At 31.7% G+C, this 25,255-nt stretch overlaps 1 protein-coding gene across 1 annotated transcript in view; it reads right to left on the minus strand.

The window, feature by feature from the left end:
* Positions 1–25,255, minus strand: part of COP1 (COP1 E3 ubiquitin ligase) — a 253,868-nt gene that overhangs the window by 57,495 nt on the left and 171,118 nt on the right. Inside the window, 2 exon segments of the mRNA XM_074308440.1 lie at positions 895–1,019; positions 15,349–15,466. Coding sequence (XP_074164541.1) covers positions 895–1,019; positions 15,349–15,466 — 243 coding nt within the window.

Below are 25,255 nucleotides of genomic sequence, written 5' to 3' on the forward strand. Positions count from 1 at the left end.
AGGGGAAAGAAAAGCTAAATACTCAGAAATTAAATTGATGTGGAAAAAAAGTCATCGATAAAAATAAATTTAAAAAAGACAAAAAGATGAGAATAATCATTTTAGAAATGTTTCTGTTAAAGTAGTTTTAAAAAGTTTATCCTTAAATAGGTACTTTAATCATCTAAAATATGTCTTTTAATGGATCATTTCATTCAATGAAACACCAGTATGACCATATTTAGATTTTTAGCATAGATATTTACATAAAAATTCAGTAAGTTAATAATTTCTCACAGTTTGTCTATTTGATAGTAGGGCAGGCAGACAATATATGATGTTAATACACATATAAAGTGTATATTAAAATATATTATATTTATATATACAGTGGGTGAGGAAAATACCAAAAAAATAAAATCTGGTCCATAAAGCTTCCTCCTAAACATACATACTTATATAATTATATGTATAATTTATATATAAATAAAAGTATATATACACAAATGCCTGTGTATGTTTGTATTATGTATACATGTAAGCACAGAGCTATATATATTTTTGTAAATACATGGAGATTGGAGACAGGTGATGGAGAGACATATAATGGATAAAAATATATGACAGAAAAAACAGACAGACAGAAGATAAACAGTGTATTTAGCAGTCAATTTATAAGACATAAACAGATGTTAAACAGCACCAAGGAAAAGGTTGACACGGTATCACAGATATACAATAAAAAAGGAAACATAAGCGTGGTCTAATATAACTTCTTCATTTTAAAGATGAGAAAAACTGAGGCCAAAGGAGAAATGACTTGTCCACAAGTAACACACAGATGCAAATCCAGAAACACTAATTCCAAATCTGCTCCTCATTTTATTTCATCATACTGCTTTAACTTTAACTTACCACAGGCTATGTAATCTCCATTGGAAGCCAATCCAACAAAATTCTTTTCATTGATATGGCCCTTGAAGGAACGCAAACAGTGTGGTTTCCCCACATTCCACAACTTCAGTTGACTATCAGTTGACCTGAGATTAAGCACAAGAGTTAAAAACACATTTAAGATTTTCTAACACAAACAATAAAATCAATCTTCCAGTTTCACTGAAACAAAGGCTTTGCTTTAACCCTTTTGTCTTATTTAAAGTTTATTTTCATATTACTTTAAAAGCCTATTTATATTTTTATCTTGAATATGTCATTTTTTTTCAATTATTTTATTCATCCTTTAAAGGGTCTTAACAACAAAGAAATTGTGAATGATCAACATGGCTATCTTTCTTTTTTTCTTTTTTAATGTTAAGTCAATCCGGTGACAGATTTTTTTTTTTTTTTTTTTTTTAAAAGAACTAGGATCAAAGATCTTGACATAGATGGAAACTTAGAAATTTGGTCTCATCACTTCATTTTCACAAGTGTAAACGAAGGCCTGACAAGGCTGCATATGTATCTGCCCAAGATCACACACACACATAAAAACTGACAAAAATATTACTTATATGTCTTCCAAAAACAACTCTTAATTTTTCTATATGTATTTGGAATTATATACATGTGTATAGAGAGCAAAAACTAATAAAATATGATGAATAATGTAACCTATCAAGCAACAGAAAAAAATTAGAAAACCATGTAAAAATGCATTGTTGACATACATTTTTAAAAGGAAATAATGAACTCCATTTGTTTATTCAAATTAAATACTAACAATTAAATTATTCTATCAAAATGTAATTGTTGAAATTACTAAGGTTTAAAAAAAAAAACACTTTTTGAAGGATAATACTTTTTTTTTTTTTTTAAACTCTTTCTCCACCATCTAGTATACTGTGGATTAACGACTGTGTTGCATTGAAGAAAAAAGAAAAGCAAAAAAGCAAAAGCAAAGTGCTATTTTAAATTAGTTAAAATTAAAGAGGATCAATATTTTGGGCAAGTTTTACACATGTAGAAAGAGTATCACCTTCTGCACAATCCTGCCTCTTAATCATGTATCCTAAGACTAAATAATGATTCAGTTCCTTAAAAAACTGACATAATTAGTCCTGACTAGCATCCTCAAAGCAAGATATAATTTTGAGAACTGCTGTCTTTTTGAAAATTAAATTGTTTTCAATTAAGAAACAGGTTTTCTTTCTTTCCTACTTAGTCCCAACTAGAAGGGGATAAAAAAGGAAAACAAAACCATTACATTAAATATGCACAATAAAGCAAAATCAATCCTGGCACTTGTATAAATGTCTCTCACATCTCTATCAGGAAATGGATAGCATGCTTTATCATGAATCCTTAGCAATCATGGTCCCTGTACTGATCAGAGTTCTTTGTCTTTACAATGTTGTAGTTATTGTATAAATTTGTTCGCTGGAAATTATTCTCAACTGGATTAGTTCTAGCAAATAATCCCTAATTTTCTCTGTTTCATAATTTCTAACAGCACAACAATATATAATGATTCAGTCATTCACCAATTTTTGGGCACTACCTCAAATTCCCTCTTCTCTTATCTCTTAAGTATATAAGCCTAGTATTGGTATTGCTACAGCAAAGAACATACTGTTTAGACACTTTTGAGGAATGTTTCCAAATTGATTTCCAGAATGGATAACCTAATTTACAGCTTCAACAAGAATATATTTATGTAATTGTTTAACCATAGGCCTTTAGCATGTATCATATCCTTTTTTGTAAAGTTTACCAATCTTATAGGGGTGAGGGAAAACCTCAAAGTGGCTTTATTTCTCTAATTACTAGTGACCTGAATTTTTTTTCATATTGTTACCTTGAATTTCTTTCTTGAAAAACTGCCTATTAGTGTTCTTTGACAATTTTATCAATTAAGTAATGGCTCTAAATCTTACAAATTTTCATTCGTTCTTTACATATTTTGGAAATGAGTCTCAGATTAGAAAAACTTGATATAAATATTTTCCCAGTTACCTGTTTTCCTTTGCTTTTAGTCAGATTGATTTCTTTGTGACTTTCTTTGCTTCCCACCCCTGTTTACAAAGATGAGGATGCTGAGCATCAAAGTCTGCTAAATGCTAGTGCAGAGATGCTGAAACAAACGTGTGCTGCTCTCTTGGCTCTTTCCTCTTTCCTTCACTCATATACCAGTTACAGATTTTTACCTTTTTCTTTCTTTGTAAACCCTATTTTTGCATAATTGATGCATTTATTACTAATTCCTCTCCAATCTACTCTCTGATTCTCCCCCATTCTACTTTGTTCCTTTGTTAAATGTAATATTTATCTTCACCCCCATGTTGCTGTTTTCTATCCCACTTTTAAAAGTCTATTTGAATTTTTTGGCAGTTTAATATTTCTTTAATCCTCCCACAGACATTAACTTTCATTTGGTCCATTCTAATTTTCTTTTTTTATTATTATTATTATAGCTTTTTATTTATAAGATATATGCATGGGTAATTTTTCAGCATTGACAAATGCAAAACCTTTTGTTCCAACTTGGTCTATTCTAATTTTCAAAGAGTATTTTTATACTCTTGGGCAAAACTATCAATTCTCCTTCCAGATGTTTTCTCTATCATTAATGCTTTTGCAATTTTTATTCTAGTATTCTCATTTTATTAATAAAATCCTTTATTAACTTTTGCTTGATTTCTTCCAGGAATTTCAGTTAAACTTTTTAAATTAAGTTGTACTTTTGATGATTTTAGATCTTGGATATCAGCAGAAGAACCTGGGGTTCATGAACTATTAAAAAAAAAAACCTATTGGGACTTCTGCAGGTGGACCCAAGATGACAGAATGAAGCCAGAAAGCTGCTTCAGTTGTCCCAGTTTCCATCAAAAACCACATGAAACCAAACCTCTGAACACTGATGGAATGAAACCACTCTCCAGCTCAAGACAGACTGGAAAAACTTGAAGATCTCAAGAGATGAAAAGGGTGTTCAGCCCACCTCAGACAGAGTCCTGGCTCAGTAGAGAAATACATCAAGGGGGCCCACCTCAGACAGAGTCCTGGCTCAGTAGAGAAATACATCAAGGGGGCAGTCTCAAGGTCCAACTCAGAAGATAAACTCTGAGAAACTAGGCTATTTCCTGAAAAGAGCAGGTAAAGCTACCTCTGCAAACACAAAGGACCCTTGTGCTCAAAGACAAGGCTCAGAGCTGCATAGGAAGCTTGAGAAAGTGCCCTTACCTCAGGAGCAGAGTTCAACCATAAAACTAGATCTTGGATGTTCTTCCATAATAACTTTTTATGGTGGGGTTCTTCTTTTCTTTTCTTGTCTTATTTCCTAAATTGGGAAGTTCTGTTGGGGCCAAGCTAACATATCTAGGCCTTATTTGGTCTTGTTTTATATTATCTTTTCACATGGTTTTTACCCTGGGTATTGGGTGCTTGTGCTGTTTAAAAATCTCAGGAATAGCTCATATTGTGGACCTGCAAGATTTCAATATTCCCAATGCTGCCTGATTTAGGATGAAGTCTGATCTTTGATCTCTTGGTATGAGCTTTGCAAACTACTACCCCATGTATGAGTGTTACAATACAACTGAGGACTTGACTTTGATTGGAGCTCCAGGAGATCCCTAGACCAGCAAAAGATAATTGATAAGTTCTAATGATTCAGGCAGAACATCAGGTTCCCTCTTGGTCTAAGCTTCTTACCTTAGGGTTTAGACCACGTTGGGAGTTGAAAGTAAAAATGTGACTCCAAAGTCAGAATCACAGTTCTGACTTGTCTTCCTGCTTCTTGACCAACACATTACTGGAGGTCCTTTTTTCAAGGTTCCTTTGATCTAACCCAGCTCTAGAATTTAAGCAAGAGAGCTGCCAGCTGGATGTTATTCCTGCTCGTTACATAGTTTCTGGTGCCTTTATAATGGTCTAAACATTTTCTTGGCACATAGGAAGCAGAGAAAACTGTTGAGGAGCAAATCTAAGGCAACCTTGGACTAGTGGGCAGGATTTGGAAGAAGATTTAGCAAAAAAGACTTAAAAGAAGTCACAAAGGTAAAAATAGAAAACTGGCAGGAAGCAATGTCACAAAATCCTAAAAGGAAATGGATATCCAGAAGAAAAATGTGATCAATAATGCCCAAGATTTTAGAGAAACAAATGTAAAAAAGGAAGATATTTCCTGAAGAGTGTCATGAGAAAAATCATAGACAATAGCTCTGAAAAAACATTAATAAACTCATAGGTTTCATTAACAGAAAGTGTCCAAAAGAAGACAGAATAAATTTCCCTGTAAAAATCCTCATCAGACTACTTCTCAAATATTATTTCATATTTTTAGAAGGTACATTGATAAATCATAGTATGTCCAAAGGAAGAGAGTCACGATGGTGACTAACTAAAAATCAAACATAGATTAGATGGATGAAATAGTGATACTTGTCTAAATCCCTGAATCCTTTACCCTACTGTTCAGCAACCACAACCATGCTTTTAGACTCAATCTTGGGGTCTACCCATACTACCTACCTTCTCCAATGTTGTTTACTGTTAAAGTCTCCTGAAAAAAATCACACAACTATGTTTATAAAGATTTGTTAAAAATTTATGCTATGTCCTGTTTCAACTTGATCATCATGCTATATATACCAATCCTTTTGCTCATGCTGACTGATATTATCTCCATGCTCAGGGAAGCTACTCCAAAACTTCTCTTGGTCTTCTTTGTAGGCTCATCCTGTCCTCCTAAATGTGATTGTTTTCCAGAGCTTTGTTCTTAGTGTTTTCTTCTTTCCCTATAATACCTCTTAATAACTTTAATACCTTAAATCTACATCTAACTCTCATCTTTCTCCTAGGCTCTAGTCCTACAGATACACTTCACTGCCACATATCTTTTCCAGTTTGATGTCTCATAGAAATATCAAACTCATTATGTTCAAACCAGAACTCATTGTCTTTTCCACTAAGCCATCTAAACATCTCTTTAACTTTGCTATTTCTCTCAAGAATTCCACCATCTTTACAGTCACCTATGTTTTTAATCTAGAAACCATAATCAAATTCATTCTCACTCACCTCCACCATTTAATTACTTGTTAGATCCCATGAATGTTACCTTCTCATGTTGTCTCCCATCTATCCCTTTCTCTCCAGCCACACTCAAATCTCTCTAGATCTGACCACTGACTTCTCAGATACAGACTACCCTAATTCAAAAATTTTCACAATCTGGCTTAAGGCACTTTTCCAATCTGACTGTAAGTTGCTCTCTGACATGCACTCTATGCTCTGTCTAATCTGATTTATTTGTTATACCCTCATACTCATCATGCAGTTTTTTGCTTCTGTTTGTTTATATAAGTTGTTCCCTATGGAGCCTATAATGTTCCTCCTATTCACCTGTGCCTCTGAAGGGTATCTAATGCCTTAAAGGTTCAATTCCAACAATTTCTTTCCAGACACATCTCTCAGTTGTTAATGTCTCCTTTAAATTACTATATAATTATATTGTATATGAATATGAATATGAACAAATATTCTGGTAGAATATAACATCCTCAAAGGCAGGCGCATGTCTTTATGTCCTCACCAACTACTACAATGCCTGGTACATAAGAAGTGATTGGTGAATGTTTGCTGATTAATTAATTAATTAAAATTATGATATAATAGGTCCTAAATAAATTCTTCTTGATTGATCAGGAAATCATGACATATGTCTTCAAATGTCTGAAAGTCTATCAAATGAAAAACATATATTCTACACAGAACCAGAGAAAATAATTAGGAAGAGTAGGAAGAAATTACAGGAAAGCAGATTATACCTTAATTAAGAAAATATTTATTGATAATTACTAGCTCTTTGAAAATGGAAAAGTACCTTTTGATACAGTGATTTTTTTTTTTTTTTAAATCATCCAAAGTACCATGATTAAGTTGTCTTTTGTTATGGGTTTTAGACAATGGGTTCATGTTCCATTTAGAATTATGGGGCAATGCAAACTTATTGAGTTAAAGAACTATCAATTTTTAATACTTTAAACCAGTTTAAAATTAGCATTTTTTCATAACCCAAACAATCTACCGAAAAGATACTTACTTATCCTTTTAAGTTACTGTAATCTCTAGTTTTCAACTACTGGTTATAATTCACAAAATAAAAATTTTATTATCACTCTGTTAAGATTTGAAGGAAAATTAGAAACATGGGCATTTTTGAAAAACATTCCAGAAAGCAGCCCCATCCTAAAGTGATGTGAGAATGATAGACTAACTACTCTATTTAACTGTTGCAATTATGTTCAGTGCCAATGGGAAAACTGTTGAAAGAACAGGTAAAGAAATTGAGTTAGAAGACAATAATGTTTTTTGGCAACATTAAATGTGGATAGACATGAATAAAGTAACAAAAGAATAGGTTCTGTCCATGTTAAACATGGATTACTAACTTCCTACATGCTGTATTTTATTTAGTACTCATCTAAGCTCCTCAACAATAAAATGTAAATAAATGGTCACCTTTTTTTCACTAGTCTTCCATATATACTAAAATATTACTAGTGAACAATATTATCCTACGATGCTTTTATTTTCCTGATAATTTTCCCCTTTGGAATATAAAAAAGTCTAATGAAGAAAAAAAGAAACTCTACTAAATAATATTTTAGTTATTATGACACAGGTCTGACTATATTACTTTCCTGCTCAAGAATTTTTGGTGCTTCCTTATTGCTTCTCTGTTTAACATTCACAACCTAGTTCAAATCAATTCTTCCAGATTGATTTCTTATTACTTCTCATTATAAAGGTAAAACATTATGTAAGTACATGATGAGGGTTTGCTATTTCTGTGCCTTTGTATGGGCTGTCCTTCATGCTCCTTATTCCACCCTGTGGAATCCTTCTCTCAAATTATGGCTTAACTCAAAAATGACTTATGTGAGGGGCTGACTAGTTCCTATTAATATTAGCAACCTCTTTCCCAAACTATGTCTGACTTTGTATCTGTATATACTAAAATTTTCCAGCCATCTCCATGACAATGTAGGCAATTTATGGGCAAGAACACTTTTCGTGCCATTTTTGTATCCCTTGTATCTAGCATGTCTGAGGTATCAAATAAATGCTTAAGATCTGTATTCAAGTTTGGCCTCTGAGATACCCTGATTGTATGACCCTGACCAAGTCATATAACTCTCAGTAACTCAAAAAAATCCTCTCCAGTGTAATATATTACAAAGCAGGGGATTGTCAACTTTTACAAGAGGGAGTTTCCTTACCTTAAGTTCTTTATCTTAAGCGAAATAAATTTTCTTGTTTTCTTTCCATCAAAATGAATTCAATAGCAGCCTTTTAGATATTCCAGATTTTATTCAAAGTTTCTAATATGTTATAGCATTTAATTTTCACAACCAGCCCTTGAGAGGTAGATTGTTATTTTTAACTTCATTTTACAAAGGTATGAAGCAGTGATGTAGCGTAGTGGCTATAGTACAGGGCCTGGAATCAGAAAGACTCCAGTTCAAATCTAGTGTCAGATACTTAGCAGCTGTGTGACACCTGCAAGTCATGTAATCCCTGATTGCTTCAATTTCCTCAACCATAAAATGGGGATAATAAGCACTTCCCAGGATGGTTGTGAATATCAACTAGAATAAAATTTGTAAAGGTTCCTACCAAAGTGCTCGGGGCACATGGTGGGTGCTATAAAAATGTTACATTCTCTTTACTATAGGTATTGTTTGATGAAACTGAGGCTGAGAGAACTTAAGTGACTTTCCCAGTGTCAAACACCTAATTATCTGAAGCAAGATTTTAGTTCTGGCTTTCTTGGCTCTCAATTCACTATGCTACAAAGCTGCCATATTAAGTGGGGCTATACATAGATGCATAATTAACTATCAAATTTTTTTCATATTACAGGTTAAAGAATAATTGTTTTGCTTTGATTTTTGCTTTTTATTTTTATTTTTTGCAACACGGCTAATATGGACATATATATTGTGTGACTTCACTTGTATTACTGATATATTACTTGCCTTCTCAATGAGTGAGAGAAAAGTACAAGGAAGGGAGAGAATTTACAATTCAAAAATTTAAAAATAAAAAATTTCTATGAGAAACAAAAAAGGGAATATTTTCATAGTAGAATTTTACATATTGCAAAAAAATTAGAAATATCTTAAGATCTCTGAATTCGTAATAAGAACAACATTATTTGAAACCTGGCTCTGATACTTACTGCCAAGGTGACCTTAAGTAACTTAACTTCTCTGGGTGTCAGTTTCATCATCTGAAAATGAGGGAGATGAACTTGATGACTCTAAGTTCCCTTTCTGGAGCTAAATCTGGGATCCTGTAAGTAATGTGAGGGAATACAGTAATGAAATTACACTGGACAAGTCTGAGAATTATTGAGAACTTTGGGAAGACCTTTACAAAGTACAATGTAGAACCAGAATGGAATATACACAATGTTTACAGTGATCATGTAAGGAAAAGTGAATAAGGATGTAAGGACTAATAAGGATGTGAAGAGACAGAAAATGTATTGTGATATCATGTTTTTAAGGTAATTTAAATGTCAATAGTCACTGGAATGATAAATTTAGAGCCAGAAGAGTTCTAAGAGGTCACCTAATCCAGTGCCTTCATTTTACTTTCAAACAAATGAGATAATATTTTCAAAATTTGTCAAAAAAAGAAAAGAAAAGAAATGAGTTAAGTATGTTCTACCCAATAGAGGAATGAACCTGACACAAGCAACATCTTTCCTGCTCTCTACCACAAGCAAATGACTCATTATATTCAGAGCCTCCAGATTTCCAAATCACCTGCTGAAAAACATACCCAATGATCCAAAAGCTAGATGGAGAGCAGGAAAGGTATATGAAGGTAATGGCATATTGTTGTTCTATATGAAATGAAGAGCAACCACATTTCAGAAAGGCCTGAAAAGACCTACATGAACTGATACTGAGTGAAGTAAGCAGCACCAAGAGAATATTGTACATAGTAACAATATTATGTGATGATCAACTATGATGGACTTGGCTTTTTTCAACAAGGCAAACCCTTGTACTGAAAAGTGCCATCCATGTCCACAGGGAAAAAACCTATGGATACTGCATGTGGTTGAAAGCATAGTATTTTCACCTTTTTCTTTGTTTGTTTCTTTGTTTACTTGTTTTTTTTTTTCTTGTGTTTTTTTTTCCTTTTGATCAGATTTTTGTACAGGATGATGAATATGGAAATATATTTAGAAGAACTGCACATGCTTAACCTATGTTAGATTAGTTGCTATCTTGAGGAAGGGAAAGAGGAAAGGAGAAGAAGAAAAATTTGTAAGAAAAGGTTTTGCAAAGGTGAATGTTGAAAACTATCTTTATATATATTTGGAAAAATAAACTATTCTTTATAAAAAAGAAATGCTTCAGCTCAAAGAAGTTCACAATTCAAGTGACATATAACTGGATAAGACAACACAACATATGTGTGGAAGAACAGCCCATGTTTAACCCATATAAGATTGCTTGCTGTCTTGCATGGGGGAGGGAGAAAAATTGGAACACAAGGTTTGCATATATTTGGAAAAATTAGATACTATTAAAAATTGACTCAGTTCTCTGTATATTTGAAAAATAAAGCCTTTTATCAGAAAAAAAAAATGTAAATTCCTTCCTTCTCCCTTGCTTTTTTTTTTTTTTTTTTTTTTTTTTTTTTTCAAATCTTGGTTGCACTGGTTTGGTTTTATGCAAAAGTTTTTATGTAATAAAAACTATCCCTTTTATATCCTGTGAAAAAACAAAACAAAAAAAAAAAAAAAACACAACATAGTGGAAGGAATGCTGGGTTTGTGACAGAAAATCTGGATTTTATGCCTAGATGTTCTATTTATTAACTGCTGGACTTTGGAAGATTTGTTATTTTCAGGCTTCAATTCTTCATCTATAAAATGAGAGGAGAGGATTAAATGATTAATAAAGTTCTTGTTTTTTGGGTTTTTTTTAATCCTATGAGAGTTGTTCACATCTCAAAACATTTCCTTCTTTTTATCCATATGATTGTTTGCTGAATGAAAAGAAGATTAAATTTAATGGAATTTGTTTGGCTTGTGTACTTCCTGGGTGACAATAAACAAATCGCTCAATTTCTCAGGATCACAATTTCCTATTCTGTTAAAATTAAGAGATTGGATTAGATGTTCTTTCTAGTTCTAAATGCTGTGATCTATTACATTAACTATTATCATCATCAACAGCATTTAAGTTTTACTTATCTATATGCCTTAAATCTTAAAAATCAAATAAATTATAGTCAGAACAATAACAAAAATCCTCTGAGCTCTTGTTTCAATGGAAAGTCATTTGCAGAAGGACCCAAGAAATTACCTCAGCAATAGCAGGACTCAGCAGAATCAAGTAAGCAGCTATACAACCTCTTGCTGACCCTGCCAAAAGTAGGTGGTTCTAGTCTGATGATAATGTGATCGTATGAATTGTGTTAACATTTCTTTTTTTAAAAAAGATTGCTTAGAAGTCTTATAAAATACAAAAAGCTCTAACTTTTAAAAAAGCCTAACCATGTATTTATTTTATGACCTTTTAAAATACTTTCTCTAATCATAATCTATTGTCCTCTCATCTTTTCTTCTACCTGCAAACCTGTATTCCTGTTCTTCATCCTCAAAACAGCCTCCAACACTCTCTTTTTTTCCCATAGCATCACTCATCTCGATAGTGGCTAGACAGACCCATCCTTTCCACATGTTGATCCATTAGTGAAATTAATATTCTCCTCTCAAATCCGTCAACCATTTTATCTTATTGCTCTGGCACCTCCACAGGATGTGATTAATTCCATCATATGATGCCTTTACTTCTACACACATGCCACTGAATGAAGCTAGAAAAAGTAACAAAAGCACACTGACAACAAGGAAATTTTTATAATTCCCTAATTATCATCAACATAGCTTTTCTTTTCCTTTTTCTTTCTTTCTTTTTTTTTCTCCTGAGGCAATGGGAATTAAGTTACTTGTCTAGGGTCACACAGCTAGGAAATGCTAAGTATCTGAGACAGATTTAACCTCAGGTCCTCCTGACTTCAGGGCTGGTGCTCTATCCACTGCACCATCTAGCTGCCCCCCACCACAGCTTTTCTACACCTTTTTATCATTCTTCCTCAGAACTTCACCCATCCCAATCTCTTCTTTCATCTGCCTCATGTAAAAAGATAATACTTCTCCTTTCCCAGGCAAAACCCTCTAAAGTCACAAGAGATCCTATGCCATCCTGTCTTCTCCATCAGATTGCCCAGTCTCACTCACTCTGCCACTAATCTTTAACCTCCCTAATTGCTTCCTTATCACCTACAAACAGTTCCACTTCTCTGCCAACATCAGAAATCTTTTACTTGTTATCCATAAAATGAAAATGGATAGCAAATGAAAAATTTTGAATTCAACAATATGTTGCTTTCAGGAAACATAAAAATTATATATGTATGGAGAGAGAGAGAGAGAGAGAGAGAGAGAGAGAGAGAGAGAGAGAGAGAGAGAGAGAGAGAGAGAGAGAGAGAGAGAGAGAAAGAATAAAGGGCAGGAACAGAATTTAGAAAAAAAAAAGGCAGGGATATTAAACACGACCACAAAATTAAAGTTAAAATAGATTTAATTAAAAGGGAAAAACAGAGAAACTACAATATATGTCAACAACATTCTTCAATATTGTTTTAGACTATTTAAAATACCTGGGCATATATCTGCCAAAACAGACATATGAGTATATGAATATAAAACACTAAGCACTAAATAATTGAAGTAATATTTATTGTTCCTGGATAAGTAAAGCCAATATAATTTTTAAATGACAATTTTACTTAACTAATCTATTCAATGTCATACCAATTACATTTTTAAAATTATCTTCCTGCATTAGGGAAAAAAAAGTTTATTTGGAAGAACAAAAATTCAAAAACTTCAAAGAAAGGAAGTCAGTTCCATAAACTATAATATAAGGTGAGAACATCACTGAAGTGCAAAAAGGATAATTTCTATTTGAAATTAAATTTTTCTTGCATTAATAACATTTATATAGCCAAGAATAGAATAAATGCAAAAAATTGGGAGGAAAAAACTTTCAGGGATATTCTCTTAATTAGGATGTGATTGGTTTGTAATACTGATGTGGTATAGGAAACGATGAACTATTTGAATTAGAAAAACATGCAATGAAAGATGAACTTATGAAAAAAGATGCTATCCACCTACAGAGAAACAGATAAGGAAGAAATAAGCATATTATGTTCAATATGTGTATTGAGTACAGAGTGCATGTGCATATATGTGTATGTTTATAGACATAGATATATACAAGGCTTAATTGTAGCCATCTTTATTTTGGGTAATGGGTGGAGGAAGAGAAAGAAATAAAGTAAAATGTATATAGCACAGAACAAAAGAAAAGTATCAGTGGATATTAAAAGCTGGGCATCTTTAAAAACAATGTATAGCATTTATTTTAGAGATTTTCTTAAAATAGAAATCTATAGTTTTATAGTATATCTTCTTATGATCTGCTGCATGCATATCAATGTTTTGCTTCTTTTCTTGTTTTGCATTTAAGTTTAAAATTAAAATATTTATCAAAAAGAAAAATTGTTCACTTAGTATATCCTTTACTGATGTAGTCCTATATTTTCCTTTCATACATAAACTCTTTGAGAAGGCTGTCTACCTACAATTGACGTTTCTACTTTTTTTCCTTTTACTCTGCTAAACTTTCTGTAGTCCATCTAGCCTCCGACCTCATCATTTAATTGACATTTCTCTTTTCAAAGGTTATCAATTATCTAATTGCCAAATCTAATTATCCTTCTTGACCTCTCTGCAGTTTTAGACATTGTTGATCACTCTTCTTGTTACTTTATTCTATCTAAAAATGTATGTTACTACTTGCTCTTGTTTCTTCTCTTACTCATGTAACTACTCCTCTGCAGTATTTTCATCTCATCCCTAACTGCAATGGTAGATATCCCCCATGGCTCAATCCTGGATTTTATTGTCACTTCCCTCTATGCCATTTTGCTTGATTATCTCATCAGCTCCCAAGGAGATTCATTTATCAACTCTATGCAAATGATTCATAGGTCACCTATCCAGCCATAATTTCTAGTGTTGCATCTCCAAATGTATACTGGGCATTCAAAGGGGGGAACTTATAAACATCTTAAATTCAACAATGGAATTCAATATCTTTTCTAAAAATCTACTTGTTCCAAACTTTTTCATTTCTATGAGAAGGTACCACCAGCCTTTTACTTACCTAGACTCACAAGTTGTATCCCTTACTCCTCATTCTCTGTAAGATATTATAATCAATCTGTTGTCAAGTCCTAATGTTTCTATCTTGGTAATATTTTTCATATAAGCTCCCTTCTCTCCTCTTACAAAGAAGCCATCCTTGTAAAGACATCATCTTTTCATACTTAGATTGTTACAATAGCCTACTCTTCATGTTTCAAGTCTCCCTCCACTCCACTTTAGGTATCACTCCACTTCACTCCACCATTTAGATATCAAGTTGAGTTTACTAAAGCATAATTCTGACCATTTATCTCTCCCATACTCAATAAACTTTGGTGATTCCCTATAACCTCCTGGATCAAACATGACAATCTCTATCTTTTAAAATCTTTATTAACCAAGATTATCTACTATATTTCCAGTCATCTTATATAATACTACCTTGAATATATTCTGCACTTCATTAACTGTGGCCTCCTTGCTGTTTATTGAATAAAATCTTCCATCTCCTGACTTAATACATTTATATTAACTGTTACTGCATGATTGAAATTCTCTCCCTCCTCTTTTCCACTTTTTTTGTTCTTTCCTAACTTCCTTCAAGCTTGTCACATTTTATGCAAAGAAAACTTTCAATTCCTCCCTAATACTAATAATTTCCTTTCATGTTTCCCCTCTTCAGATTATGAGCTCCTTGAAAATAGGGACTATTTTGCCTTTCTTAGTATCCCTAGGGCTTAGCATAATACCTGTCACATAGTAGGTACTTAATAAATTATTTCCAATAGGAAATTAGAGCACTTGGTGGATGATAAAAAATTAAAGCCCTTGGTGACAAAATTATCAGGGTTTTTATTTTTTCTTAATTTGTACCAAAAGGAAAGAAACAGATTCAACATACTAGAATACATTTTCTTTTCCTAGCCTAGAAATCCCAATATTATACTGTTCAAAAGAAAAGGCAAAGACGCCAATGTCAGAAAGACTCACATGCAAAAAAAAAAAAACAAAACAAAACAAAAAAAAAAACAGAAAACAGAAAAAAGAAAAACGAAAAAAGAAAAAAAAAAGCAATGGGAGATTTACTCATGTTAGGCTCAACCCAAGATAGAAATACTTACGCAGAAACAATTTCTTCCCCACTCACAAACTTTGCATAGGAAACTGCCTTTCGATGTCCTTTGAACACCATGATGGGCTGTTTAGTGTTGCGAAGATCATAATAATGGACACAGTGATCTATAGGAGGGAAAAAAAAGCACAAACAAATGCAATGAATGAAAAAAACAGATAGTGAGTTTTGCCAGATGGTTTTGATATTTTATGGCCCAAAACTATGACAAATTATGTTAAACTAGTAATATCCACAAAATGGTATGAAGACTTGATTAATTAATGACTTAAAAATTAATTTTTACACCATTCCTAGGAAACAATACTGAATGAACAAAAACATAATAAAATCATAAAAGAAATAAAAATAACGTAAACTACCTATACATGAAAAGAAATTCCCTTGGAATTTGTTATAGATTATTAGCAAAAAAATTGTCGCAATTATCTAAAATAGATTTTATTATTATACATACTATTGGTAACTTTTTTTTCTTGTTTTTTTTTTCCATTTTTTTAGATTAAAGCTTTTTATTTATAAAATATATGCATGGATAATTTTTCAACACTGACATTTGCAAAACCTTGTATTCCAAATTTCTCCTTCCTTCCCCTCCCCTAGATGGCAGGTCATCCAATACATGTTAAATATGTTAAAATATATGTTAAATCCAATATATATCACTAACATTTGAATAAAAAATATACTTTTATTAAATATTGTACTTTCTAGCTATGTTCTTCTGCACATTATTTTATGCATTTTCAACAATGTCAGAAAGTATATGAGTATGATCAGAACTGCCAATAAATTTAAAGTTTTAAGGAGCTAAATCTCAATTTTCATTCAAGATCCTGTCATCGGGGGGAGGGAGTGGAGAAAGGGGGGGGGGATAATTTGGAAAAATGAATACAAGGGATAATATTATAAAAAAATTACTCATGCATATATATTGTGAAAAAATTCTAAATAAAAAATAAACACTGGACATAAAAAAAAGAAAAAAAAAAGAAAAATAGATTTCTATTAAAAACAAAACAAAACAAAACAAACAAACAAACAAAAAAAGACCCAAAATTCCTTTTAATCCAGAAAGGTTAATCAAGAACTCATGTTTTCTTTTGCTACTAGCTCTTATTGTTACCTTTATTTTAGGGACTCTAGCTATTACAGGGAAACCCCCCCCCCCAAAAAAAAAAAAAACAACTCTGCTAATGTTCGAGGCAGATAGGGAACTAGAGATGGATTTTTAAAAATTAATTTTGATAAAATAAAGTCTCTTCCTTTATGGCTAATATAAAATGTAAACTTAGGTAATTTGATATCACCCAACTGTTGTATTTTTTTTCCTCTGACTTCTTAAATAACAATGTCCCCAAAGTCACCTTAAAATTGAGATTACTAAAGTTATTGAAAAGACTAAAAATATTCAACAAACAACAAAATCAACACTGTTATAGGGTTATATAAGGAAATGAGATTTTAACAAATATGTAATATATAAATTAAGACAGAAAAAATGATTATATAACAGACCGAGAAAAAATATGAGATACTAAACCTGCAAAAAAAAAAAAAAAAAAAAAAAACTATTCATACCATTCAATGGTAATGTAATTTTTATTTTCATAAAATCTACTCTGGAAAGCAGAATATTTTTTCTAGATGAGTCTCTTGGAGAAAAGAAAGTAGATTTAAATTTCAAAAAGGATAAACTAAGGAACATTATAATATACAGAATTTTACATTTAAAGAAAAAATGCTGATGTAAAATTGAAATAAAAGAACAACCAAGAGAGGAAACTTCCATGACTGAAAAAGAAAGAGACAGGCATAGAGAGAATTCTGCAGATACAAAGTAAGTATAACTTAAAAAAGAGTTTGGCATGTTCTATTTATATGGCACTTTATCAATTTTTTGAGGTGATTTAAGATTTGGATCTGCCAGGCAAAGTTAAGGATGCCCCATGTCAAGAACTGAGCCAATTACTTTATCTTCATCCATTTTCCTTTTTTCAAAAAAAAAAAATTTCATTCCCTCTTCTGAAAGATGAACAGAAAAAAATTTAATCTCACTTGAGCCTCTGTTCTTTAAATTTGGAAAGATGCATAACCTTATGGTTAATTTTTGAACTCATTTTTTCTTTGGATGTAGTAAATTACAGAGTATTTCTTATTCCTTTGAACAATGACAAAAGAAGGCAAAGAAGCATGCACACAATGTAGAGAAAAGAATTGCTACTTACTTTATAATTTTCATATTTCTAATTGTCCAAAACAATATTGGTTACATTGAGAGTACATCATAAATGCAAGAACACTGAGGAAAAGTTGAAAAGTAGTGGCAAGAGAGAAGAATGTGGATCTGTGCTGGGCTTAAGCAGAAGTCAAAGCTTTTACAATGCACCAGCCCATAACTACAAATCCAGGATAAACCTTAGTGGGATAAACCTACCATCTTAATTATCAATGGATTATTTTAGTCAGTAAAGTGCTATCTTGATTGACTTCCTCCCCCTCCCCATTATTCAACTGATATTTATTATATACACATACATGTATACAGGAAACATATAATGCTTGTTCCAACTCATCAAAATTGTACCAAGTGGGTTTAATTTCACAACTGAAAGATACCATTTCTTTTAATTTATATAGGTTTTCTCATGCCCAGGGTTATACACTATGATCAAGTAGGATTTATATGAGGAATGCAGGGCTGGTTTAATATTAGGAAAACTATTAGTATAATTGACCATATTAATAATCAAAATAACAAAAACCATATGATCACATCAATAGATGCAGAAAAAGCATTTGATAAAATACAACATCCATTCCTACTAAAAACACTTGAGAGTATAGGAATAAATGGACTATTCCTTAAAATAGTCAGGAGCATATATTTAAAACCATCAGTAAGCATCATATGTAATGGGGATAAATTGGAACCTTTTCCAGTAAGATCAGGAGTGAAACAAGGTTGCCCACTATCACCATTATTATTCAATATTGTATTAGAAATGCTTGCCTTGGCAATAAGGGTCGAGAAAGAGATTAAAGGAATAAGAGTAGATAATGAGAAAATCAAACTATCACTCTTTTTGTAGATAATATGATGGTATACTTAGAGAACCCTAGAGATTCTAATAAAAAGTTATTAGAAATAATTCACAACGTTAGCAAAGTTGCTGGATAAAAAATAAATCCATATAAATCCTCAGCATTTTTATATATCACCAACAAAATGCAACAGCAAGAGATACAAAGAGAAATTCCATTCAAAAGAACTCTTGAGAGTATAAAATATTTGGGAATCCATCTACCAAAGGAAAAGTCAGGAATTATATGAGCAAAACTACAAAACACTTGCCACAAAAATAAAGTCAGATTTAAATAATTGGAAAGACATCCAGTGCTCATGGATAGGCCAAGCGAATGTAATAAAGATAATAATATTCCCCAAACTAATCTATTTATTTAGTGCGATAACAATCAAACTCCCAAGAAACTATTTTAATGACCTAGAAAAAATAACAACAAAATTCATATAGTAGAACAAAAGGTGGAGAATTTCAAGGGAATTAATGAAAAAAAAAATCAGATGAAGGTGGTCTAGCCCTACCTGATCTAAAGCTATATTATAAAGCAGCAGTCACCAAAACCATTTGGTATTGGCTAAGAAATAGACTAGTTGATCAGTGGAACAGGTTAGGTTCACAGGACAAAATAATGTACAACTATAGTAATCTAATGTTTGACAAACTCAAAGATACCAACTTTTGGGATAAGAATTCATTATTTGAAAAAAACTATTGGGAAAACTGGAAATTAGTATGGCAGAAATTAGATATGGACCCACACTTAACACCACATACCAAGATAAGCTCAAGATGGGTCCATGATTTAAGCATAAAGAATGAGATCATAAATAGATTAGAGGGACATAGGATAGTTTACCTCTCAAACTTGTGGAGGAGGAAGAAATTTATGACCAAAGGAGAACTAGAGATCATTATTGATCACAAAATAGAAGATTTTGATTACATCAAATTAAAAAGCTTTTGTACAAACAAAACTAATACAAACAAGATTAGAAGGGAAGTAACAAATTGGGAAAATATTTTTACAGTTAAAGGTTCTGATAAAGGCCTCATTTCCAAAATAAGAAATAAGAAATCAAACCATTCTCCAATTGATAAATGGTCAAAGGATATGAACAGACAATTTTCAGAGGATGAAATTGAAATTATTTCCACTCATATGAAAGTGTGTTCCAAATCACTACTGATCAGAGAAATGCAAATTAAGACAACTCTGAGATATCACTACACACCTGTCAGATTGGCTAAGATGACAGGAACAAATAACGATGAATGTTGGAGGGGCTGTTCGAAAATTGGGACACTGATGCATTGTTGGTGGAGGTGTGAAAGAATCCAACTATTCTGGAGAGCAATCTGGAATTATGCCCAAAAAGTTATCAAACTGTGCATACCCTTTTATCCAGCAGTGCTTCTACTGGGCTTATATCCCAAAGAAATACTAATGAAGGGAAAGGGACCTGTAGGTGCCAAAATGTTTATGGTAGCTCTTTTTGTAGTGGCTAGAAACTGGAAAATGAATGGATGCCTATCAATTGGAGAATGATTGGGTAAATTATGGTATATGAATGTTATGGAATATTATTGCTCTATAAGAAATAACCAGCAGGATGAATACAGAGAGGCTTGGAGAGACTTGCATGAACTGATGGTCAGTGAAATGAGCAGAACCAGGAGACAAACTATATATTTCAACAACGATACTGTATGAAGATATATTCTGATTGAAGTTGATATCTTCAACATAAAAAAGATCTAATTCATTTCCAGTTGATCAATGATGGAGAGAAGCAGAAGGAACACTGGGAATTGAGTGTAAACTGTTTGCAGTATTGTCTTTCTACATAGGTTACTTATACCTTCAGAATCCAATTCTTACCATGCAACAAGAAATTTGGTTTTACACCCATACATTGTATCTAGGTTATACTATAACACATTAAATATGTATGGGATTGCCTGTCATCCAGGGGAGGGAGTAGAGGGAAGGAGGGAAATATTTGGAAAAATGAGGGATAATGTTGTAAAAAAAAAAAAATTACCCATCCATATGTACTGTCAAAAAAATTATAATTATAAAATTAATTTTAAAAATTTATACAGGTTTTCTCAAAAGAAGATATAAATACCAACTGCCCAACTGCTAAAGAACCAGAGGCTCTTGAAAGCCAAAGTAAATCAGAAAAATTAAATTCTAGGGACCTTATAGAAACTTCTGACCAAAGAAGAATACTGCCGCCTACATAACAGTAACTGAATTCAAATCTTTGTTGGGTTATATTCTATTTGAAAATAACAAATTACAACAGGAGGCAGTGAAAAACACTCTTACACTCATCTCAACTTAGTCACTTATAGTTACTTGTGATTTATGCAATCTCAGAGTAGGAAATATTTACATGTCTGAAATATGCATTAAATCAAAACTGGGCATACACACCTATTAACTACTAGAGTTAGCCTGAGTCCATTAAAATTGTAAATTGAGATTTACAGGGCAAGAAGGCTTACTTTTTTCTCATTATTTACTTATCATTTCACCTATTTAACCATTCTTTTATTCAGTAAACACACACAATTTACATTAGTAGGATAATTTTCCTTTCTTTACTGAAAAACTACAAAGTCAATTTTATTTTATTGAAGTTTCTAAAAGTACCACTTCCCAATATGTTCACCAAATGAACTGACTGAGCAAAATAACAATAATTTTCATCAAACATGTCTGCTGAAAATACTTCTAAGTTTATAAATATAATGATCATAATTTGGGATGGATGTGTATCTAGATACACAACTTAATAATGAAGAATAGTACTGATTTTTGCTGAGGGCAGAATAAGAGTTAGTCACATATAAAAAGCATATTATTACTTACTAATAATAAAAGAAAAAAATAGAAAGCAGACACTTTCCTTACAATATAGTAACTTTTGGCCACTAAGGTAGCAGAAAATATCTCAAGAATCCTGAGTTCTATTTTAGTTTCTATTTTAAGTTTCATCTTGATTTCATACTTTGTGTATCATAACAAAGCAAAAAAATTCAGTGTACAGGTACTGACATTCCATTATTTTCCATGGGCTTCTTCTTATCTACTTGTTCCCATTTGATTAACTCTTTCCTGCCATTCATGGTAAGGTAAAAGACATGTTTGCATCTTCTTGCCAATTTCTATTTTGATGATTTGAATCAGTAAAGATCATCCTAATTATCATCAATAGGTGCGGAAGTAAAGTGAGCTAGGACAGCACAAAAATATTTAAGAATTAATTTATTTCAAAAATTAAACCTGAGAGGAAGAGTACAGTATCCAGCTATAGCTAATTATGGATACGAAAAAGACACTTGAGGCATAGACTTAAGTTAGTAAACCATGAATTCCCAGCAAGGAGGCTGAAATGCTTTGAGATCCAGCCTTTTTAAAGAAATCATGGTCAGAAAGTAAGCAAGTACAAGGGAAAAAAATAAGGGGGAATAGAGTCTAGAATTTTCAAAAAATTCAGGAAAGAAACTCAAATATGAGCATATATAATCAGCAGGAAAAAAAGTAACAACAGAAGAAAATATAGCTTCTGAGCTAGTAAACAAATTCAGAAAGTAAACAAATTCTGTGAAGAAATACTACAAAGGAAGGGAAAACTATTCAACATTTAATAAGAAAGGACCCTGTGGAATGTAAGGAGTACATGGAAAAATATATATCGTTCCTGAATGATTAAAAAAAAGGAATGAGAATTGTGAAAGTAGAAGAGACAAAAATACACAACCTACAAGAAGAAAACAAAACATGATAATGTTAAAAAAAATACATATGCATACCCTTTAAGTAAAACATACTCATTTTGGGGACAAAAAGTCTGTAAACAATCTAAGGGTCACAAGTATCCTAGAAGAAAATGATAGAACAAAAAAAAAAAAAAATCTTAACATCAAAATGTTATTTAACAGAAAAGAATCCCCTAGAATTTCAAAATACAGAAAATAATTCACACAATGTCTTCAGAAAACAAAACAAAAACATAAGGTTGCAAATTTTAAGACACAATGGTTAAATATAATACGACTTAATAAGATTTAAGATTGATTTAGCTTTGAAGAAAATCAGATGATTTTTGTCCACTGAAGCATTTGAGCTTATGGTATAATAGTACTTTTTCATTTACTTCATGCTAGGTGTAGCAGTGGTTAGTATACTAAGCAATGTACTAAGTTATTATTATTATTATTTTTACAAATATCACATTTAATTATCACAACAAGCCTATAAGATAGGTGCTATTATTGTTCCTATTTTGCAACACAGGAAACTGAGTCAAATAGAGGTTATATTAGGTTCCCATTTTGCAACATAGGAAACTGAGTCAAAAGAGGTTATGTGACTTGCCCAGGATCACATATATAAGGTTGGATTTGAATTCAGGTCTTCTTGACTCCTCGCCCAGTGCTCTATCCCCTATTTAATCAACTGCCTCTAACTTAGCACATATTTTTATATTCTCCAATTTATAGGCATTCAATAAAACTTCATATGTATTTGAAATGAATACATTTGGAATGAGATTTGATTACTTATTTCATACACATTTAAAACCACTGACTTTCAAAGAAAAATATTTCAGCAGGTAAACAAAGAACAAAAAATTTAGAACATGAAAACCTAGATCTATAAGATAAATTTTGATAGAAAATAATTATTGATGATCATAATAAAACTAATGCTATTTTAGCAAACAATACTTCACAAGATGATATTTTATGTACACGTATTAAAATTTTGGGCAATGCTAGCACGTTCATGATACATACAAGAATACTAACAAGGTCTGAAGGAATGCCAGTGTTTTAAGCATTTCATTCATGAAACAAGGGATTAAACAGATTGCAGTCAACTATCAGTGAAATAAAGCCATTTTTACGGATGTCTATATGTTATTCACAAAGTCATCTATGTAGTCCAAATTTTAAATTAGGTAAAAAAAGCACTAATTATGTTTGACTTTTGAATTAAGTCATTTATGGTTGTTTTCACTAAGCTCTAGATTTTTCATGAATTTGTGTTACCCTTAATTAATCTAAATCTGTTTTATTTACTATAGAAAATTTTTACATTTTATCATCCCTTTTTGTATACATCCTTATTTTCTCAATAAGATAATGTTCTATTCCTAGATGGCTTATGACCCTATAATGGTTAGTATTTAAAAAGAAGTCCAACTTTACAAACAGAAAGTGATACAATGAAATAAAGGTATTAAAAAATGAAAAGTTATCTACATTTTCCAAGAACGTGAGCTTTTCAAAAGTATTTCATAATCTACAATGATTTCCAACAGAACACATGATTTTAAAAGGCTCAAAGGGGAATCCTTTTGGTAAAGCACATATTCTAAAGATGCAAAATCTGACCTTTTCTCTTTATACTGAATGGATTTTGTTAGCTATATAAATATGATAGTTTTGCTTTCCTAGGGCCTTTTGTTTTTTGAATTATAATTTGGGGGGCAGCTAGGGGACACAGTGGATAAAGCGCAAGCCCTGAAGTCAAGAGGACCCGAGTTCAAATCTGGTCTCAGACACTAAACATTTCCTAGTTTTGTAATCCTGGGCAAGTGACTTAACCACAATTGCCTCAGCAAAAAATAAAAATAAAATTATAATTTGGGTTAAGTAGATGCTTGCAATATATTTTAGTATCTGGCTAAGTCGCCACAGTTATAACTAAAATTTCCAAAGAATTACCACAAAATGCTAACTTCTCTGGAAAGTCAGCTTAAATGTCACCTGTTTGGTTTTATTGTTTCTTCTGAAATTATTTTAATTCCTTGAGAGCATTTTGGTTTTGTATCAGTAGGGTGAAACACCTATCATGTGCTTATTAAAGGATTGATTTTTCTCCCTCAAGGCTCCCATTTATTTCTGTCACAACTGTAATTATATTTTATTGGGGGGTGGAGTTAAGGAAGGGAAGGATAATAAAAATAACAATAAATCTTTAAGAAGGAAGCTAGTGGCTAAAAAAGCATTATATGATTTCCTAAATGCAAGCCAGTCTGTTTTATTTCTATTCAACTGCAGTTCAGTTCACATGTTATTTGTGATGCCTTTAGTGATGGAATTGTCAACACTAAAGGGTTGTCCACACAACTATATATTACAATCTTTAGGCAAAATGTACTTGGTAATTCCTATCTGGACATATTAACTGGATAATAATTATATAAGGGATCTCTTTTAGAAGGCTTTACAGCAAATTAGAGATTGATAATATCAGCAAAATGGAACAAGCAAACAGGAAAACTTGAATGACTTTACTTGCTAAATGAAATTCTTTTTAATCCCATCATATCATACCATTTTTGTCATTAGTATTATCCTAAGGAATATTACTTCAGGAAAAAGTAGAACAACAAAGTTATAATTTCTAAAACATATCAATACAAAAATATTAAAATGAATAAAATAAAATATTAGCAAAGAGATCAAAGCAAAATATCATATCAAAGATATGACAGCCGGGAAGGGTTTGTGTCAAAAATGCAAGATTAGTAAGAAAATTATAAATATAACAGACCATATTAACAGCAAAAAAAAAAATTTAAATCACCTGCCTATATCAATGAGTAAAAAAAAAAAAAAAAAAAAAAAACTTTTTTAAAATATTAAAATAAAATATTTAAAATATTAAAACAACATTATAAGAATAAAATCGACCTTTTCTTGATATATGCTTTAACTAAAAATAGCAACTATACAAGAATAAGAGCTATTTATCCTCAAAACAAATGAATAGGCAATTCTTAAGAGAAA

Source organism: Sminthopsis crassicaudata, chromosome 4 (genome assembly GCF_048593235.1).
Source record: "Sminthopsis crassicaudata isolate SCR6 chromosome 4, ASM4859323v1, whole genome shotgun sequence".
Lineage (NCBI taxonomy): Eukaryota > Metazoa > Chordata > Mammalia > Dasyuromorphia > Dasyuridae > Sminthopsis > Sminthopsis crassicaudata.